Source organism: Condylostylus longicornis, unplaced genomic scaffold (genome assembly GCF_029603195.1).
Source record: "Condylostylus longicornis isolate FDR11 unplaced genomic scaffold, ASM2960319v2 ptg000144l, whole genome shotgun sequence".
Classification (NCBI taxonomy): Eukaryota; Metazoa; Arthropoda; class Insecta; order Diptera; family Dolichopodidae; genus Condylostylus; species Condylostylus longicornis.
The window spans coordinates 304,131-324,962 of record NW_026578112.1 but is presented as its reverse complement, the minus strand read 5'-3'; the positions used below and the strand labels follow the sequence as shown (position 1 = coordinate 324,962).

General features: G+C 23.2%; 1 protein-coding gene across 1 annotated transcript in view; it reads left to right on the top strand.

The window, feature by feature from the left end:
• Positions 1–17,648: 17,648 nt before the first annotated feature.
• Positions 17,649–20,832, top strand: part of LOC129615675 (putative uncharacterized protein DDB_G0286901) — a 54,878-nt gene continuing 51,694 nt past the window's right edge. The window contains exon 1 of the mRNA XM_055531000.1: positions 17,649–19,814. Within this exon, the coding sequence (XP_055386975.1) occupies positions 18,320–19,814 (1,495 nt within the window). The 5' untranslated portion in view covers positions 17,649–18,319. The remainder of the gene's footprint in view (positions 19,815–20,832) is intronic.

Here is a 20,832-nt window from a genome sequence, read left to right as displayed (position 1 = left end):
ACATATGTATGTATGCATGTAGATATTGTGTAGATATAGATTTTAATATAAAAATAAAATATTAAAATGTTAAAAGTTTTCTTGTTCTTTAATTGCATTAATGTGATGTTTATGTATGAACGTATAACATATTCGAATACATGTATGAAATAATGTGCAATAAAATAATTTTGGTATGATGTAATATGCAATACAAAATTTCCTTAAAAAGAAGTAATCGAAGAATGAAAAGAAGTTTTTGAGGGATTTGAAGGCAGTAGATCAAATTTTGAAATTATTATTATCAACCTAGTAATACAAGACTATATAGTGCTAAAATTTATAAGTTAAGAATTATGTAACTAATTTATTGGAAATTAGAAACTTAAAATTTTCAAATGAACCAAATAAAATTAAAAATTGTAAAAATTGTTGTACTGTTTGTCCAGAAACGAGCTGAAGATATGCGATAATCATGAAAAATATGAAAATAGGCTAAATGAAATACTTACACTTTTTATAGTAGTACTTATAAAATCGCGAATTTGAGAATAAATGACTGGTTTTTTAACTATTTTAAAATGGTATATACCATTTATACGGCAGGTACAGTTCAAGCAAGTACTCAATCATTCTTGAATTTACCTTTGATCAAAATCATATCTGTTTTATCTGATTTTGTTAAAGAATTTTTTTACAATTCAATTACTGACTACACACTCACTCCGATGTCCGGTCTGCGGAACCAATCAAGTTACTCGAATTCATCAGGTGGGTGGGTTTCGAGAGCGTATTGTAGCGGTGCGTGTGTCACACCTAGGACCTTTATGTTGGTCGCGGTGCATTGTTACCCCACTTGTAAAATCAACAATCTACAATTGATTTAGATTTTTCTTATAATATTATATATGAAAGATTTGAACTGAAATGTTCACTTTAGCTAAATGAATTTCTTATTTTTGGCGAGAAATCGTTTAAATATTGTTTTTAATTTCGTGCTATACACAAATAATAAATAATAATTTCAAAGAATTGTTTTTTTTTTTTTTAAATTATTTTAAATATTAAATTACTTTTTTATATTTTTCATTATTCAGAAAACCTAACGAATTCTTTATTATTAAATTCACAATTTAAAATATGCAAGAATAAGTAAAATACAAAAGTGCTTATGTGTGTGTATGGAAATTTCTATATGAAATAGTCCGTGTAATCGTATTCCGTAATAGTGTAATATTTCCATAATTATTTTATAAATGTGGCAAAATTTAATTTACTCCAATTTCAATCAAAATAAAAGCTTATAAAACATTTTAATTACAATATAATTGTTGTCATGTAAAATGCAATCAAATTAATTTTGACAAAAAAAAAAAAAACGGAGTTGAAATACAACACCGCACCTCATATTTACAAAATGGTCAATGAACAGTAAGAAAAAAACATTCAGAAGCACTTATTTTATTTGGAATTGTAGCTAATTGTGTCGCAAATTTTGTGATTTATTTAGAATTAGCGAACTTTTTATATTAAGAAAATAAAAATTTTATTAATATTTTAGGCCATAAAATCAGGTTTTTATAATTTCATACTGAATTTATTGTGAAAAATAATTCTTAATAATATGAGGAAATAAAATCAGAGAAAAAATTGAAATTACAAGTTAAGCAATTTTTTTTTTTTTAAAGAAATTTAAATAAGTAAAATTTTAGTGTTGCTTTTTACTTATACATTCATCACCCATTCTAGGAGTGCTAAAAATTCAACACAAAGGGTTGTATTTGATTTATAGTGATTTTGAAATTGGTACCTTCCAGTATTCGCAGAAAACATAAAATTTTTGCATAATATTAAAAAAAATGGCATTATCAATATTTAAAAGGCAATAAAAGCTCTAAATATTGAAAAGTCGAAATTCAGCAAAATTTCTTCTAGATTTTTCCATTTTTAAACAACATTATCGTGGCTCTCTAAGTACTGTAGTTAAGAGTGTAAAATTTTATAAACAAAAAAATGAAATAAAATAAAAAATTACACAAAAAGGAAGAAAAAGAAAATCATTTTTTTCCCTCTACAATTTTCTTACCTTCCTTTCTTACCGCACGCTATTTTCTATGTAAAGTGAAATTTTCCTTGAAAAATGCGGAAAAGTTTTCATTAAATTTTTTTTTTTTTTAAATTTAATTTCGGCTTTAATAAATGATAATAGGTTGTGTTGTCGTAGCGATCTATCAATTGCAGATGTATGAATGTATGAACTTAAGTGTATGGTGCATAAGCATATGATTTTGTGTTTTAGCTCATAAATTTTATATGTAATGTACAAATGCACATATACACGTATATATTAGTAATTTTAACTTTTTTTTATTCTTCACATTCAACCACATTTAATTGACATAGTTTTTCAATTGGATGAATGAATGAATGATTATAAAAAATATAATACACATCACTTATATATTGTAGTATAAGTGAATGAATGAATGAATCAGTGAATGAATAGATGATTTATTATAGATTGAACACTGTAACAATAAAAAGAACAGCTCATACAGGTACATACAATAAAATATAGTGCTATTATTTAAAATCTAATATGGATAAGAAATTATATACGTATGTGGTAGGTACCAACCTATAATTTTTTTTTAATTTAATTTGACTGCACAGGTTGTAATTGAGGGTGTTTCAATTAATGCATATAAGTGATGAGTATTATCGGTAATAAAATTTATGAAAAAAATATTTTTATTACCAGTTTAATTGTAGTGCTGGTTTATTTTTATTTGAGGCGTAACTTCTATCACAAGAATCAAAACTATGATTCCAAATTCTGTAATTAAATTTTTTAAGAAAATTTTATTTTGAATAATAATTTCACAATTAGTATACCTTAATAGTCCTTTCCATAAGGAACATCACTTTGCCAAAGTTTTTTTTTTTAATTTTACATGATTATTTGAATTTTGGAAATCTCAGCCTAATTTTTCTTGTGTTATCAGAAATTATAAATAACTCAATCAACCGTTTAATAATGTCATAAATTTACTTCAATTCGCTTTAATTTTGTTCTAATCTCAAAAGCGTCAGGTGTGTACCATGAGTTTGGTCCTGATTATTTAAATTTTATAGATGTTTTCTTTGCAGAATTAAAAGTCGACGCAATCAAGAATCAAAGATATTTATGTAAAAAAAAAAAACAATTTTTTTAACTTTCGGTCACAGTTTTTAATCTCAATTTTATTATTTCAGATTATTAACCGAACTTGAATAAATTCGATTATTCTCTGTTAAGACTATTAAATGAAGTACTTACTTTTACTATAAATTTATTAGTATGTAATTTTTCTTAGTAATATTGAAAAATATTGAAAAACCTTGTACTAAATTTAATAATATCACTGTTATATTCATTGTAGGAATAATTATTATTGTTTAATGAAAGAAAATTCTTTTATATTTAGTATTTCTTTTGTTGGGTGTCTTGTTTTGTTGCAAATTCTGGAGTTTTTAATTAAATGAATTTATAATTTGTGCTATCGTAAGTGCATAATTATTACGGAGTTTTTATTTTTTCTTGTTATCTTTTTATCTTTCAAAGGTAATTTTTTTATTTTTTGTTAAATAACTTCGCATTTCAAATAACTGCATATACAATAAATAAACGGAATACAAAAATTATTGTTCATCCTGTTTTTAATTTAACATTCAATTATAATATTGAAGTTGAACATTTTTCTTTCATAGTTGAACATTTGAACATAATTCTATAGCTTTCAATCAAAAATTATCTACTCTTTTATTTAATATTTTCAATAGGTATATACAGAAATGAAACAAAAAAATGTCAAAAGATAACATTTATAATCTGACAGGTTTAATGTCATTGTGTAATATTAGCAATTATTGGCATATAATAGTTTTATAACGGTCATAACAGAGTATATCGGAATTAATAATTAGCTGTTATAGTATTATGTTTATTAATTATGTATTTCTTTAAGAAATATTATTAGATCTCTATGTAAGATAAAATAAAATGCGTTTGGTTATATTTATGTGAATGCACAGTTAAGAAACTGCATTAGGTTGATATTACGTCAATTTAATATTAAATCACCGGAACAATAACGCTTTAATTATAATGTGCGTGTGTAAATATAAATGATAAAAAAAAAATTTAATTACATATAGGTGCCCATACATAATACAAAATTTTTATTTTCTCAGTATTTGTACAAATACAAACCATAAAATTTATAATAGAATTAAAATTTTAAGTAAAATGTTTTTGTTGTCTTAAAAATATAAAAATTCACAAATTTTTTTGATTTCTGGAACAAAATTTCAGAATAAATATTTTTTGGTATTACATACATAAAAATAAAACAATTCAAAAAAGCCTCCGAATTCGAAGCTAATAAATCTTGTGGTAAATCAGAAATTGTTTAATTTTTATTAGCCTGGCGTTTAGAAAAACTATATAAGATAAAATAGCTTGATTTCTATATAAGTTTTTTACGGTATAAAAGTTTTTGGGATTCTTTTTGAAAACACAATCTGCCATGAGTTATGTATTAGTTAAAACAAGGGTTCTTTGGTTCACAAATTTTAGTTTTAAACACTTTAAATTATCGGTAAATTATTTAACTTCTTTAAGAAAGAATTTATTATTATTGCAACTTGAGTTGTACCCACAAGATTTCTTAGCTTTGAATTCGAAGGCTTTTTTGAATTGTTTATTTAAAAAATATTTTGCAATTTGAGTCGTAGTTTTAGACGTACTAAAAATTAACCACAAATATGCGATTGAACTAAAGATTTTCAAGTATTTCCAAGAATCGTATATAAAACTGGGATTTTAACATAGTTACATTCTTTCTAATAAAATGTTATCATTCCAATTTTTAAACACTCTTCTCTATGTTCCATTTTGTGTACCTAAAACAAATACATCTAGCATTTTAGCTAAAATGTTTTACAAAATATATTTTAAATCTTTATTATGTTACGTAATTTTCGAAATGTAAAAGTTAAATGGTATAATAATAAAACACTTGTTTTATAATTTAATATTTAAATATTATAAAAAGTTGAACATTTATATTATATCATGATCATTTAAGTTTATTACTTAATCAAATACGGTTTGTTATTAAAAAACATCAACTTTAATTATAATTAATTTAGGGGAAAAGTTATGACACTTATAGTTCAGGTTTATAAGTTCAAGATTTTTTCTATTTGAAAATGATCTTTATTATATTTGAATCACTATTTGTACACATAGTATATATATATATATTATTTAATTATTTAATTTTTCGTCTAATTATACCAGGAAAATATTAAATTGCACATAAGTACATGTACACATTAAGTGTATGTATAAACTTTATTTGACTTTGATGAATCTGGAAGTGGTTTAACATTTATTTTAATTTCTATTTGATGAGATTTTAATTCACTTGTTTTGTTTTTTTTTTTTTTACGTAAACATTATAAATTAATTAAAATATAATATGATGAATAAAATTAGAATAAGTTAAAAATTTGTATTTGCGGTGTGAAAAATATCGTTAATAAAATTATATGGTTATAATTCAAAGGTAAATGCATATAATAGATATAATCAAAACTTAAATGTTGCGTTTACTTTGCCATGGTATATCCGAGAAATTGAGTTATTTTTGCAATCTTTTCATATATATATACCTTTATACAATATTATTATGCTTATACATACATATTATCTAATTGTCATTTAAAATAATTAAAAAACGGATGAGCAGTGAAATTTTTTCTGCTTGGAATGCAAAATGTTTAGAAAACGGATCAACAATGAAACCATATCTGCCTGGAACTTATGCACAATTGATAAATAATGAAAGCATGCTTGTCTGGAATGCAAAATAATTGAAAAGAGACAAATATTGAAATTATGTCTGTCTGATATACAAAGCAATGGAAATTCAATAAAAAATGAAATTTTTTCTGGAAAACTAAATAAATTGAAGAATGGATGGATAACAGAATTATTTGTACTTGAAAATCGCATATTATACAAAAATAATTTTTTACAATAACAGTTACCCTATACAACTTGTTATTATATCTGCTATACTAAATGAATAATGACCTGCTCCATTTAAAATATAAAATTAATCAATATCAATACTTTGAATATTTCGATAACAAAAACATTTCACTTTTATCATAATTGTCCATGTACCTACATATATCTTGTAATAATTTTTTTATATTTAACTTGTATAATATATCATTTGTATGTATATACATATAATAAATTACTGTATGTAAATAGACAACACCATAAATACACGTGTTTATGTGTACATAAATAAAATGCAAAAATCAATGACATTTTTTTATGATATAATTTTTTTCTTTTAACATAAACATAACTTGTATGGATAGTAAAAATTGTAATAAAGTTATTTTAAACTGGTATTATATGATGTATCACCTAACAATTTTCAATTTCCCCTCTATATACGCACATACATAATGTATTTAAAAGTATATATACATACATAATATACTTTTATTATATTTTTTTTTTTGAAATATTTTGTTAACGCATTATTTTTTTTAAAATTATAATATTTCCCTCAATAAAATCAACAATTTTGTTGACATAAATACATATACACACATATATAATATGGACATACATATTATAATAAGTATGCATAACAAGATTGGAGCAATCACTTTTGAACTCAATTTTCTCCACATAATTTATACAAGTTAGTTTAAAATATTTGAGAAATGAAATGGAAAAACAAGATTTAAAAAAAAATGAACAACGGTTCTTCAACAATTTCATGAACAGACATACATACATACATGCAATGAAATATTTGATATAACAACATACTAATGTATGTATACTAATGTATGTCCACATACAATTCAAAATAGATTTAAATTATATCTTATTGATTGCATTAACTGTGGAATACTTAAAAAACTAAACTCTTTTCGAACAACAATTTTCGAATTCTTATTTTCTTTTGATTTGTCGCGATCAATTTAAGCTATAACATCTTACGTATGTAAATATGTGTGTTGCCGTTATATGTATGTGTATACATATGTACATACAAGCGTAGATAACCTGTTTAAATTAATTATTATTATTATTGAAATCAGAAAAATATAAGCGTTTATATTTCATTTATTTTTGTTTTAGCAATTTTAGCAACCTTATTGCAACGCTATTGATATTAAAATTGCGTGAATAACTACCTATACGTGGAAAATGGAAAAAGAAACTTAATGAAAAAAAAAAATCAAATAAAAATTTTATCAAATGCATTTAACGCATAATGATGTAAGTCCATTTTGCATATATTTATGTACTTTGTTGTAATAGGCATGCTGTTGTTGTTTGATTATCATTACGTAAAACTGGACGTGTAATAGAAAATTTCCATAAAAAATTTATTTATTTATTGTGCCAATATATTTATGTATGTAAAATAATGAAATAATTAGAGGACTGAAAAGTGTTATGAAAACAAAATGAGGAAATAAATTTTAGGGTGATTTTGCTATTTTAGCTCAAATTTCAGTTATTTGAACTCATTTCAATCTCAAAGCATTTTTTAATTGCCATTTATTGTAATCTATTAAGTTTGTACTGTTATTAAATATAAGCAGAAAATTAGCTATTGAGTGTAAAAGTACTTGAAACTATCAACTTGGAACTATTTAAAAGCAGTCTACTTATAGTATTATCCAAGCCTGGTTCTATGTATTCACAGACTTACACATATGTATGTACATCTTATAGCTAAATACTATTTATTTCTAAAAAAAAAAATTGTTATCTCAATAACCGACTTAAGAGGATAAAATTAAACTTGCACAAGAACATGTTAAACTAAATTATGACCAACCCAGTCTGTACAATGAGCTTATTACATCAGACTTTAATTACATACTATTTTTTGTTGACGAAAAGGAAAATTATAATGTGATTTATTTTAATTAACTGTATATATTGCATATGAAATACATATATTTATATACATACATATATATATATATATATATATATATGTAAACCAAAATGGAATTTGTTTTTTTTGTTGTTTCCTCATATGTATTCATACATGTCCATTTCATCATAATACCAAAGAAATTTCTAGAAATTAATTGTATAAAATAAAAAACAAAATTGTATAAAATTTTTATAAAAAAATTTTCTTAATCTCTTTAGTCTATAGAAGCTTATATCATATAATATTACCTCATAACCTCATATACATAGGAAAAAATGGAATTAGGATATTGATTTGAAAATTTAATCGCAAGACGCATTTTCAGTAATAAGTTCATACATGGGTCTACAATATATTACTCATAAGTTTTTTGGAAATTTTTTTCCTTGCATCACCATTTTATAAGTCAATTTTTTCTACACACGCACAATAAAACATCTTATGCCATGGGGAAAACTAGGTATAATGCTTTGTCGTATTGAAATCTAGAACTCTCTTAAAATCGACACTCTTAAGAGGTTTATAATTATGCATTTAAATTTTTAATTTTTTAAAATTTTCTTGATATTAAATTTCTCGAAATTATTGTGGAATTTCAAAACAGCTCAAACGTATACGATTAATGAGCAATTTTCCCAACCATTTTGTATGTATGTACTTTATTTTATCAAAAATTTTTCGATGAACTGTACATTGTTGAAATCAAATCTAAATTTTAAAATCTTTAAAATTTCAAAAAAAAAAACAATCAATTTTATTGCATTAAAATTACAATAATAAATAATTTTTCTTTGTAATTTTAAAAGTAAACGCAAGCGCAACGCACTTTGGAAAAAAGCCATTAATCAAATTTTAAAAATCTTTTTTTTAACAACAAAAAACAATTTTTTCTTTTTTTCTCCAATCGAATGTCAGTAGATATTTGTTTTAAAATCATTTTAGTTTTTTATTATTTTTGTAACATAGAAAAAATACGCTATTCGCATAAAATAACAGGTGTTGTTGGATTGTTATTAAAAGGTGCAAAATTTATCACTATACTTAGACAATATGCAAGATAATTTATTTTTTATTAAATGATTTTTAAATATTTTCTTCATTTTCTATATATACCAATAAAAGTACGAATATTAAATTTGTTTTTCCATTTGTAATTCAAATTTTAAACAAATAATTTGGAATTACATGCATACACATGTGAAGCAGAATGTATGAACATACTTATGCATAACATAATATGAAAATAAAAGACGAAGAATCTTTTCATTTACACATTATGCATAAATTGTCAACAATGTGTTTTAACTTAAAAGAAATTCTGTCTTGACGTCTTTTAAAAAAATAATGCTCTATAAAGTCATCCTTTTATATGAATTTAGCTCATATTTTTATAAAAGCTTTCAAAAATTGAATGCGTAGATTATGGCGTAAATCCATTGCACAATTGAAACCTCTAATTCTACAGATGGTTTATACAATTTTCTTGGAACCACGTATTATTTCGAAAGCAATTGCCTGTCTAACTTAATCATTACATATAAGTAATGCATGCGTATGCAGGTACAAATTTAGTGCATAATTTGTTTTTTTAATTAAAATCGTACTTACATACTACATCATTCATTGGCCAATAATCAGCGCAATGTAATCATATAACTAAACTAGTTACAATTACATATATAAGTACATATAAGGTAACATGCTTTAATAAAGGTCGATTAAAATATACATATTTAAACAAAATATGTGAGCATTTTGAAATATGTAATTTAAAACATGCTTTTGGCACGAGTCCACTATCATTATGGTATACATGATTAACTATAAAATTCCTTTACGTTTTAAATTTAATTTTCTAAAATTTTATTTCTAATTATATTTATTTATAATTTAAAAATTTAAAATAGGGTTTGACTTTGAAGGAAATTTTCATATAAAATTTTCCTGTTTTTTTTTCTCTTATACGTGCACTTCAATTTGCGTTTTAAGAAAAAAAAAATAAATTTTAATTAAAACTAAGCGGTAAATGAAAATTTTCGGGTCATTAAAAAGGTCTGCAACATTGTTGTCAGTTAACACATGGTATTTTATTCGAATTAAAAAGCAACAAAAGCTGGGATAATCAAATAATTCCAAAATGATTTGGTAAGCGCAGCCTTACGTTACGAGTATTAATAAAAATTAAATAAGAGAAAAAGAAAAATAATTTTTTTTCTATTCACTTACTAGTTGGTACCTTACACACTTTTATTGTTAATTTTTTTTTTTCTTTCTCTTTATATTGTATAAAACGTTCAATTATTGGCATTTTATTGAAAATGTCTAACTAACTTCAACCTGTTCATTTGAAATGAAATTGCAAAGACATGAATTTCGAAATCAAATACCAAAAATAAAATAAAAAAAAATTTTGCTTTTAATTTTTAATTTTTTTTTTTTTTGATTTATTTATTTGGCTATTGGAATTCAGAATTTGAGTTCATTGTGCTGCTTGCTCTCCTCAAGTTAAAAAATAAAAAATGGCAAAAGAAAAAAAGTTCATCTATACGCAAACGCGTTTCAATCTTATTTTTTTTTTGTTTTTTGGATTCGTTTCAATATGCATTCATCGAATAAAACAGTTTTATTGAAATAGGCAATAAACAGTAAATTGTTTTTGATATGGTGAACGAAAAGAATTACACAAGGCCTAAGGGAGGGTGGTGGAAAAGTGTAGATTTAGGCAAGTTGAAAACAAAAAACAAAAAAGAAAAATAAATTAAAAATCGTGATAAGATTTTTAACTACATATACATACACTCACATGTTCTCATGTATGTGCAATTAGATGTAATAGGTAAACTCAAAAAATATTTTTTATTTTCTGATTTTTTTCTATTTGCATAACGTACGCGAAAAGCAAAATTTTTTTTTTCTCTCTTTATTTATTGTAAGATTTACTTATTCGGAATAACAATTAGTTCCGTGATTGAATCTCAATTAATATTATAAATGATGGGTGAGGATATAACAGCACACACAAAAAAAAAATGAAGAAGAATAATAATAAAAATGTGAAATAAAAAAAAAAAATATTTTTATTTGGCAGACAAATGAGTATATTGGACATAAAACGTTTTCTTTTTTATGCATTTTTTTTTTTTTTTTTTTCATATTAAACATATTAGTTACAACGATAATATCACCATTCTAAAAATGACTATCTGTCCTTGATGTTGATTATAACAACGATGATGATAGTAGTAGTGATTATGATGATGATGACACTCTTGCATATTTACAATATATGAAAATAGGCTTTAAAAAAGAAAGAAATTTCAAATTATACTAATGTTAGCTCTGAGGTACCTCAATTTCAAAATTTTTTTGTAATACACCTGCTGAACTTGTTGTTCCTAAAATACACCTAAATTCTGTAATATACCTGCTTATTAATTGCAATATTGCTGAATTATGTATTTAGTCCACTCTATTTAATTATTTAATTAATATTTGGAGATAATTATTAATATTTTTCTAAAAAAAATAATAAAAGTAAAGTGTGTTCATTAGTTTCTATTCCGGCCAGATTAGATTTATGTAGCACTAATCAGTTTTATTGTTCTGAATGATTGAAGTTGAAAGTCAAAATATGTATTAACATACGTACATATTAAAAACAATTTCAAAATTTTTGGTCCTCTATCCAAAATTTCAATCTAACTTATGGACTTAACTTATTTACAAATATATTTTTACCGTATATTAATGATTGCTCAATACCTTTAGATATTTGTCTAATGTGTTAGTATATTGTAGCATTACAAATGGAGGAGCAAATTTATTACACCCGTTTTATAAATCATCTTTAACTCAAAAATGTGTTCAAACTTAAACAAATGTAGCACAATTAGGTTCATACATATGTACATACATATAAATTTTATCACTGTACAAATATTAGCATTACTAAATATTTTTTAATGAAGATTTCATATTTCAATATTTGGAATTTGATATATGGATAAAGTAATTAATAAAATCATTTTTGAACAATAATTATAAAAAAAAAAAAATTGTTACTTTTGCTTTCGAAATTCATTTTTTCTACATAAATAGATGTAGCATTTCAAAATTTAAAAAAAAATTAAATGAAAAAAAATTATTATGCTTTAATTAGGTTTATTTTTTTACACAATACACATATATAGACATTATGCACAAATATAACATAAATATAGGCGTATTTAAAAAATTTCGTTAAATTTTTGCGATTTTCATTTTTTATTTAGGGTATAGGCACAAGGTTAGCATGATTTTTGAACAAAGAATTGCAAACTTAATATTCTTAATACATAATTTGTGGGCAATTATTGGTAATAATAGAAGCCACGCTAATTATACTAAATTTCGGAATTTATAAAAAAAGAAGTTAACTTTTGCTAAACGTAGGCTCAAATTTAAAAGTAAAAAGCTTGAGTTGGTTAAAGTATTTCAGGGAAAAAATAAGACATTTTTGACTGCATTCAATTCTGTCCTGAAATTTAGTTTAACACCTAAATAGGTCCAAAATTTTTTTTAAATTTTTTATGTTTCTTAATATTTCTTTTTAAAGATTCGTTTATTTTTTATTTAAAATTTAAATTTCTCAATTTAATCACGAAATAATTTTATATAATAAGCACGCATTATTTACACATATAAATTTCATTCAATAAATTTTAAAATTATAAATAAAATTCTAAAGAATTCTTTTTAAGTACCTTAACATTTTTAACATAATTATGTACTTATATATTGAACATTTCAGATTTTTTTGTTTTCTCCGCGATAAAATCATTTGCGTGTAATAAAGTAATACATTATTTTGCATTTGATAGAAAAAAAAAAAGTGCATTATAAATTTATTTTTTTCATATTATCTACTATTCATTACATAAACACACATTATGTACATAATATGTATGTATATAATGTGTAATTAAAAATTATAGCAAATAAAATAGCATGTATATCAATAACTCTAATTAGCATAAAGATAAACATGCGTCTAATATTAAACAATTTCCAGTGAATTCCACCTATCATTATGTTTTTTTTTTTTTTGCTTTTAAATTGTTTTTAATTAATTCAGAGCAACAATTTATTGTATAATTTTTTTGTATATACTAAAACTAAAGCCCAACAATTTATACATATTGAAAAGATTATATGTATATGAATGTTATGTAAATTTTGTAATAAATTGATAACATATGTATGTATATATAATAATATAGTTGTGTTTATGTGATAAAATAAATGCTATTTTAATATTATTGAATTGGTATTTGTTTTGGACTCGCATTTATAATTGTACAATTGGTAATATACCTACCTACATACATAATATACTTAATATAATTTTTATATATTATCAAACTTAATTATTTGAACTTTTGCAAGAAAAATTTTTGTAAACAATATATAAGGGGTTACACCCCATACACAAAACACAAAAATTAAATTTTTTTAATAAATGAACTTAATATTCGTATAACATAATTAGTTTTTGACGATTTTTATGATATTTTTGATTTGTGTAATAACAATGCATTCAGCGCGTTATTTAAATTTTAGCATTTTTTTTATAAAATTAGTCGAAATAAAATAATAAATATACAGTCATACTATCGCAACAGAGTCATTAAGAGCGAAATTATTCACAAATCACGAAATGTGTTTTGTAACATGTGACATTTTGAAAAGTGGCTCTGTGATTTTTGATTTTATTCATTTTATAAGAGAGCACTTTCGGCGTATAACAAATGGTTAACAATCAAAATGTCATAAAAAGAAAAGTATACTTTCATTCATTAGGGTATTAAAGTTTTTAAAAAAGCTCTCTTTTAAGTGCCCGATAAACTCAGATAAAAAACTAGGGGACCCAGAAATAGATTGAAATCAATAATTACATACATACGCATAATATAAAGCGTTGTATACATCATAAACAAAACAATTTCCAATCAAAGAAATTTCTGATAATTCTACTTTCAGTAATTTTTCAGTAAAAAATATTAAGAATAACATTTATTATTTTTGTTTACGTTTCAGTTATCGTCCATATATTTTTTACGTGTTCTAAAAGAGATGACACTCGTCTATAAATACCTGTTGCATTCAATAAAACTATAAACAAAAATAGGTAAGTTTCAAGTTTTCATAATATACTTAAGGCCATAATTAATATAAAAAAAAATTGATGAAAATCATGTCAACTCTCAAAATATAATATGTACATATGTATGTAGTTATTTTTGCCTTATAACTGCACAAGTTGTTTGAATATATTTCAAAAAACAAGTTGATTAGATTAACGTCATACATTTCCTGATTGTACCTAACTTGATTTACTTAATATACATTTTATATATACATATGTACATGTGCATTAAGTTTTAATGTAAATGGCTAACAAAAATGGTAAAATATTTAAGAATCATTAAGAAAATGTTTCTTTAAAATTATTTTATTCATTTCCATTAGGAACGGTTTCCCAACTGCAAAGAATTTTCATTTCCTTTTTTATTACATAAATTTCTTCCATATGTGCACACAAAATGCGAAAGAAAGCTAAATTTTCTATTGGTTTTTTATACGTACATATGTAGGTATTCTATATAAGTAACATAATGTACATTGGGTACGTGCTTGCATATTATGCTTGCTATAAAGAAAAAAATTAAAAAAAATGAATTCAACAGCGTTTACTTCATCCATATGTTATACACACTTATATTTACATATGTTAGAAGTAACATGTGCGTGCATACATATGTATATACTTATGTATATAACAATGAAAATTGATATGATTACTAAACATACCAAATTAACAATATGTTGTGTAATCATGTTAACTATTGTACTTAATATAGGAATCACAGACGAATGAATTTTCGAATTTTGTATCACCTCTTCTTTTTCTTTTAGAATATTTATTATAGATGAATTAAAGTTTATATTGTAATAAAAAGGTATGAATGTATGTATATATTCATAATAATGAAATTAGAAGAAGAACAAAAATGTATTAAATAATTTTCTTCATTCTTTCACACAAAAAGTTAAAAGAGATCAATTGAAACCGACTGAACTAAATGCAATTTTTCAGAAGGAACAATAATTACATTGACTTTAACATTTTATAAAAAGTTCATATCTAAGAAAAAAAAAATCATATCTAAGGGAATTTTGAGTTTTGTTTTATTTTTTTTTACTATAAAGTCAAATGATTCTTTCAGAGAAACGGTATAATAATAAATTAGAGAAACTGTTGAAATATTTTTATAACTTAACTTTGAAAATAAAGTTAAATGTAAAGAATTTACTGTGATTGCAGTGTTAATAGAATTGGTTGTTCAAAAAAACTATAAGAAACTACCTCATGAAGACTTAAGGAAAGAAATTATTTTATAACAAAAGTTCGATTGTAGCAAGTGCATAAAGTATATGATATAAATTGATAGCCACTGTGTTGTTATGAGAAAATTTTAAAGCACATGCATATTTGTCTACCAACCCATAATGTATTTGTAAATAATAAGCTGCCTTGTTTGTTGCATCACGTTTATTATTCGTTGTAGTTGCATATATGGTAGAAGACGAAAATAGGAAGATTTTAAATGAGTAAAACAGATTCGGCACTTAATTGAATCTCGATTAGGTTCACTCCTCCGCTATAATTGAAAGGTACTATGCAAAGAGTCTCGAATGTTTTGTATTAAACACTTATTCATTTGCATTTAATTTCATTCGTCCTATATTACATCCTTCTCGAATAATTTTAAGTTGATTCTATTTTAATTTTCTTGAGATTATCTCTATAATTACTAAAAATGTTTGAGTGTATGTGTACATACTTATGTAACTGAGTATCTTTACAAATGAATTCAATAAAATTTCTCTTAAAAATTTAAAAATAAACACTGTGCTCAACTTAAAATAACAAAGATTTTTTTTAATTACCAGAATTCGCAATGGAAAAATTAAATTGGAATTCAATTACATTTTCTTTTGCCTTCTATACGAAATAAATTCATATAATAAACAATTATAAATCGAGAAAATATGAGAAAAAAAACGTAAATTCTTCAATTGTTTTATTAAAGAAAAAATAAAAAAGAAAAAATAAAATACGTATATAAAGATAAAATATAAAAATATTGCAATAATAAAAATAAAATAAAAATTAGATAAAAACCACTATGAAAAAAAAATAATAAATAAATTAAAAAAATAAAAGAAGAAAAGAAATAAAACAGAAACAAAATTTTCATTCAATTCTCTGTAAAAAAATTTTACGGTATTTTATAGTAGTTTGCTGTAGTAATAAATACCGTACTCTATATAATATAACTTGAGTTATACAACATACATACAACATACATACCTTTTGGAGTATTGCATGTAATATTTTTACAAATATTAGTTCACATCTTTACCTTTTAAATTTATAACTGAAGTACTCATTAAACAGTATACGCAACACAATGTAATGTAAGTGCATGAGAAAATACTTTTACTAATAAGTTGCCGCTTTTAAATTGTCTACCTGAATACCTTAATGTTTTACATTTTGCGCTACACAACATAATAAAATTGTGAGCATGTAGTCAGTATATGGCGATACATTTTTTTCGCAATACAACATTCTCGTATTCTGTTAGTAATTTAACAGAACAAAATGTTATAATAAAAATAAACGCCATGACGTTTGTTTTATCTCTTCATTTTTCAGCCAATATTAATTTTGGAATCTGTTATTATTCTCTTGTAACATGAAAAATGGCAATTTTATTTGTATATTTTTTTGAATTAATTGTTTTATTATATTTATATGTGAACGTATTTGATATACATGCATACATAATTTAGAACTTCTATGACATTAGATACAAATTTTTGTAAAATTTTGATATTTTTCAAATTAAGCAATGTATTATACATACGTGATAGTTATAAATGTTAGGAACCCCCTTAAAATTTTTGATTAAGTTTAAAGACTAGGTTTTTCCTGAACATACCTGTTATAATTCCGTATATCATATTCCTTATTACGACTTTAAAGCTCACAATAGTCACAATTTGGTACTGATCTTTGATTGCGAACTACATATAACATAAATTTAATTTTTTTTTTGTTAAATAAAAATCCACTAACTTAAGTCATAACGTTGGATAACAGAAATTTATGTAAATAAATAAATTCTTTTAAAAACATGTTGATTGATAACAGTATTGCATTGATGTACAGAAATTTTGAAATTTTAAAGCTACAATGTTAGATGTAATTCTGCTTGTTGCACTGTAGCTATAAAAAATAACAAGAATCAAGATTAACAAGACCACAAAACAAAATTCCTTAACTTGTAGTATTATGAAAATGTATATATTATGGATATAAAAGGTCGCTTTGCGATTATTTTTGTTTTTAATTTTTTTTTTAATTCATTCATATACATTTCTATGAAAACTACACGGGGAACTACACTTCAATACTACAATTGGTAAATAACGCTACAAGTGTTTTAAATTAATCACCTTTATTTTTTATACCTCTTGAAAAATACAATATATCCATTTTTAAATTTTTCTAACAGAAGACTAGAAGAGGTAAAAAAATATTTTCACTACAAACAGTTAACATTAAAACGGCTTTGAAAACGGCGGAATGTTTAAAATACAGCGGATAAAATTTTGAATTCATAAATAATAAAAAGAAGAAAAAAAAGAACAAAATGTCTATACTAGTGCTAGTAAAATATGCTTAAAAGACTTAAAAAAAATAAAAGGTGGATTTAAAAACGAAAAATTTAGCGTTTTGCACAGAAATTAAATACACAAAAATCAAGATAGACACTAGAAAATTTTATTTTTAGTGATTTAAAATTTTTTTAAAATAAAAAAAAAATTAAGTGCCTTAGTTAAGAAGTGCACTATTCGACGTTTATGAATTTTAGTATTAAAACTAAATATTAACTCCAAGTAGGTTGGTACTTGCAATTCGGGGTTTAAATTTCACATACACATACACTGAACTTAAAGTGTAAATTTTGAGATTTTCGAAATTTAAGTAAGTAATTTTGTTTACGCAAGGCTAGAAGTATTTTTGGAATTATTAAAATTTTAAAAGGTGTTTTTTTTTTTTATTAAAGTGTTTGTATGAAAAAAATTATTAAAAAAATTTTAATAAAAATATATATATTATGTATGTAAATTGTGTATAAAAAGAATTAAGAAACAAAATTAATTAAAGTAAATAATTATAAAAAATTATTTCGAAAATGAGCACTAAATTCGAAAAACAAGTTTCATTGCCCTCCGGCAATTCTACAAAACCACGTCAAGCAACAGCACAACAAGTATTATTAGAAACTACAACAAACAATTTAGAAAATACAACAAATAATAATAAAGAAATGGATACAATAATTAATAATAATTCAAATAATAATATCAATGTTAATAGCAATGTTATTAACAATAATTGTAATAATACTAATACCACTACATGTAATGATGGTATTGAATCCAAAGACGAAGTTGATTTTGTTCGTACAAAAACATATCCACCACCAACGCTTATTACATCAAAAAATGATAATACCAATAATCAGAAGTGCTCAATAATGAAAAAATTAACATCAACAAATATGTCAAATTTATATAATGATTGTGAAGTTAAATCAAGTCTTAAATCATCATTATCAACCTTAGAAAAATTCTCATTTTTTACATTAGGTCGCAATCATAAAAATAATCATCATCATATTAATAATCAAAATCAAAATAACCAACAACAAAATTCTAATAATAATAATAATAATAATAATAATCATTTAATTAATATTAATTTGAATAATGAAAATAATAATGATATTGATAATCATAATAAAACTTCTTCAACAAAACAACATTCAACTTTAAAAAAATCAAATTCTGATCACCAAATGTTATCAATTAAGCATAAATTTGGTAAAAGTGCATCAATAGCACGTTTACTCGGTCATACATATAATACAAAAAAAGTTGAAAATGAATTATTAAAATATAAAAATAATAATTCTAATTGTAATAATGAAATGTTAACAAATGGTGGTAATCATTCAAATTTTAATTCAATTAATAAATGTGAACAAAAATTATTAAAAAAAAATTTTAAAACAAATTTCGGTAATAACACCTCAAATTATACTAATACTCAAAATCGTAATATTGAACGTTTTCAAATGTGCACAAATAATGAAGATGATTTAACAGCAATCAATTTAACAAATTTACATTCAAATAACAATACTAATAATAGTAATAATTATAATACTAGTACTAGTTATAATAATTATAATACGAAAAATAAAACGAAATTAAATCAAACGAAACAAAATTCCATAAATAATAATAATAATATAAATTCAAATTGTAATTGTATTAGTCAAAATGAATATAAAAATAATTCAAATTTTAATGAAAATAAAAGTCATAATAATAACAAATGTAATTGTAATAATAATAATAATAATGATAATAATAACAATAAAACACAAATTAGTAATAATAATAATAATAATATGAATAATAATAGTAATGGTAACAATGAAGTCAATATACAAGATTTTCAGGAAGATCATTATAATGATATTAGTGCAAAAGCTTTTCGTACAATTTCCCGTAGTTTAGGTAAATTGTGGTGGAAAAGAACCCATAGCGTTGAAATAAGTGCACCAGATCCAGAATATAAAGTATCATATTTAGGAAATGTATTAACTGGATGGGCTAAAGGTAAATTTTTTTTTTATCATAATGAAAATTTATTAGTAATTAATTAATAAATTAATTTATAAAGATTTTTGAGTTTGTCGAACAAGATCGGCTTAAAAAGAAATTATTTTACTTTATCTTTACCTTTGTAAGAGTCAACAAATTCGAAAAATCAAATTAATAAGTTAATAATTATAAGCAATGCCTTATTGTTGTTACTAAATAAGCAAATACTGCTCATTACCTTTCTATATAAAAGCTGTTGGTAATATTATTACAGAATTTCAAAGAAATTTGAGATATTTTCAAAACAATTACTTATATACAATCAATGTCTACATATTTGTGATATATATCGTAAGTAGATATATATATATATATATACTTATTATTTTCACATAGGTAATTATTTCCAAATATAGTTAACCCATTATTATTTTATTTTCAATATAAGAATTCAATTAGTAATGAAATCAGAAGGTTATTTATACCAAATTTGTATATTGAAATTATATGTATGTATATATGTGTACATATAATGTAAAACTAGACTTTTCATACATTAAGCATATGATATACATAGGTACGTATATAAAACATACACTTATGTATAACATATAAAAACACATCAAGGTCGGAGAAAATAATTCAAAAAGATCTACTTTAACTATGAATGACTACATAGGAAATGTAGAATAAATTTCTTATGCAAATTTCATTATTTTAAAACTGATGCAAAAGATTTTTAAAGTAAATACATATAAGCTATACGAGTATGCAGCTGTGGCATGAGTTCATCAACAAATTAAATTAAAATTATTGTACCTACATGAAATAAATTCTTACTTGTGTAGTAATAGTTATGAATTGTTTTCCGGCAGTGAATGAATGTGCACATACATACATACGTGTATATATACCTTTGTATATATGTTTAGGTTTTATTTATTCTTTGGTTACATAAGTAAATATAAAATTCTTGTGTCAATTAAAAATATTCTTACTTAAATATTTCAATTAATTGAAAATTAAATTTTTT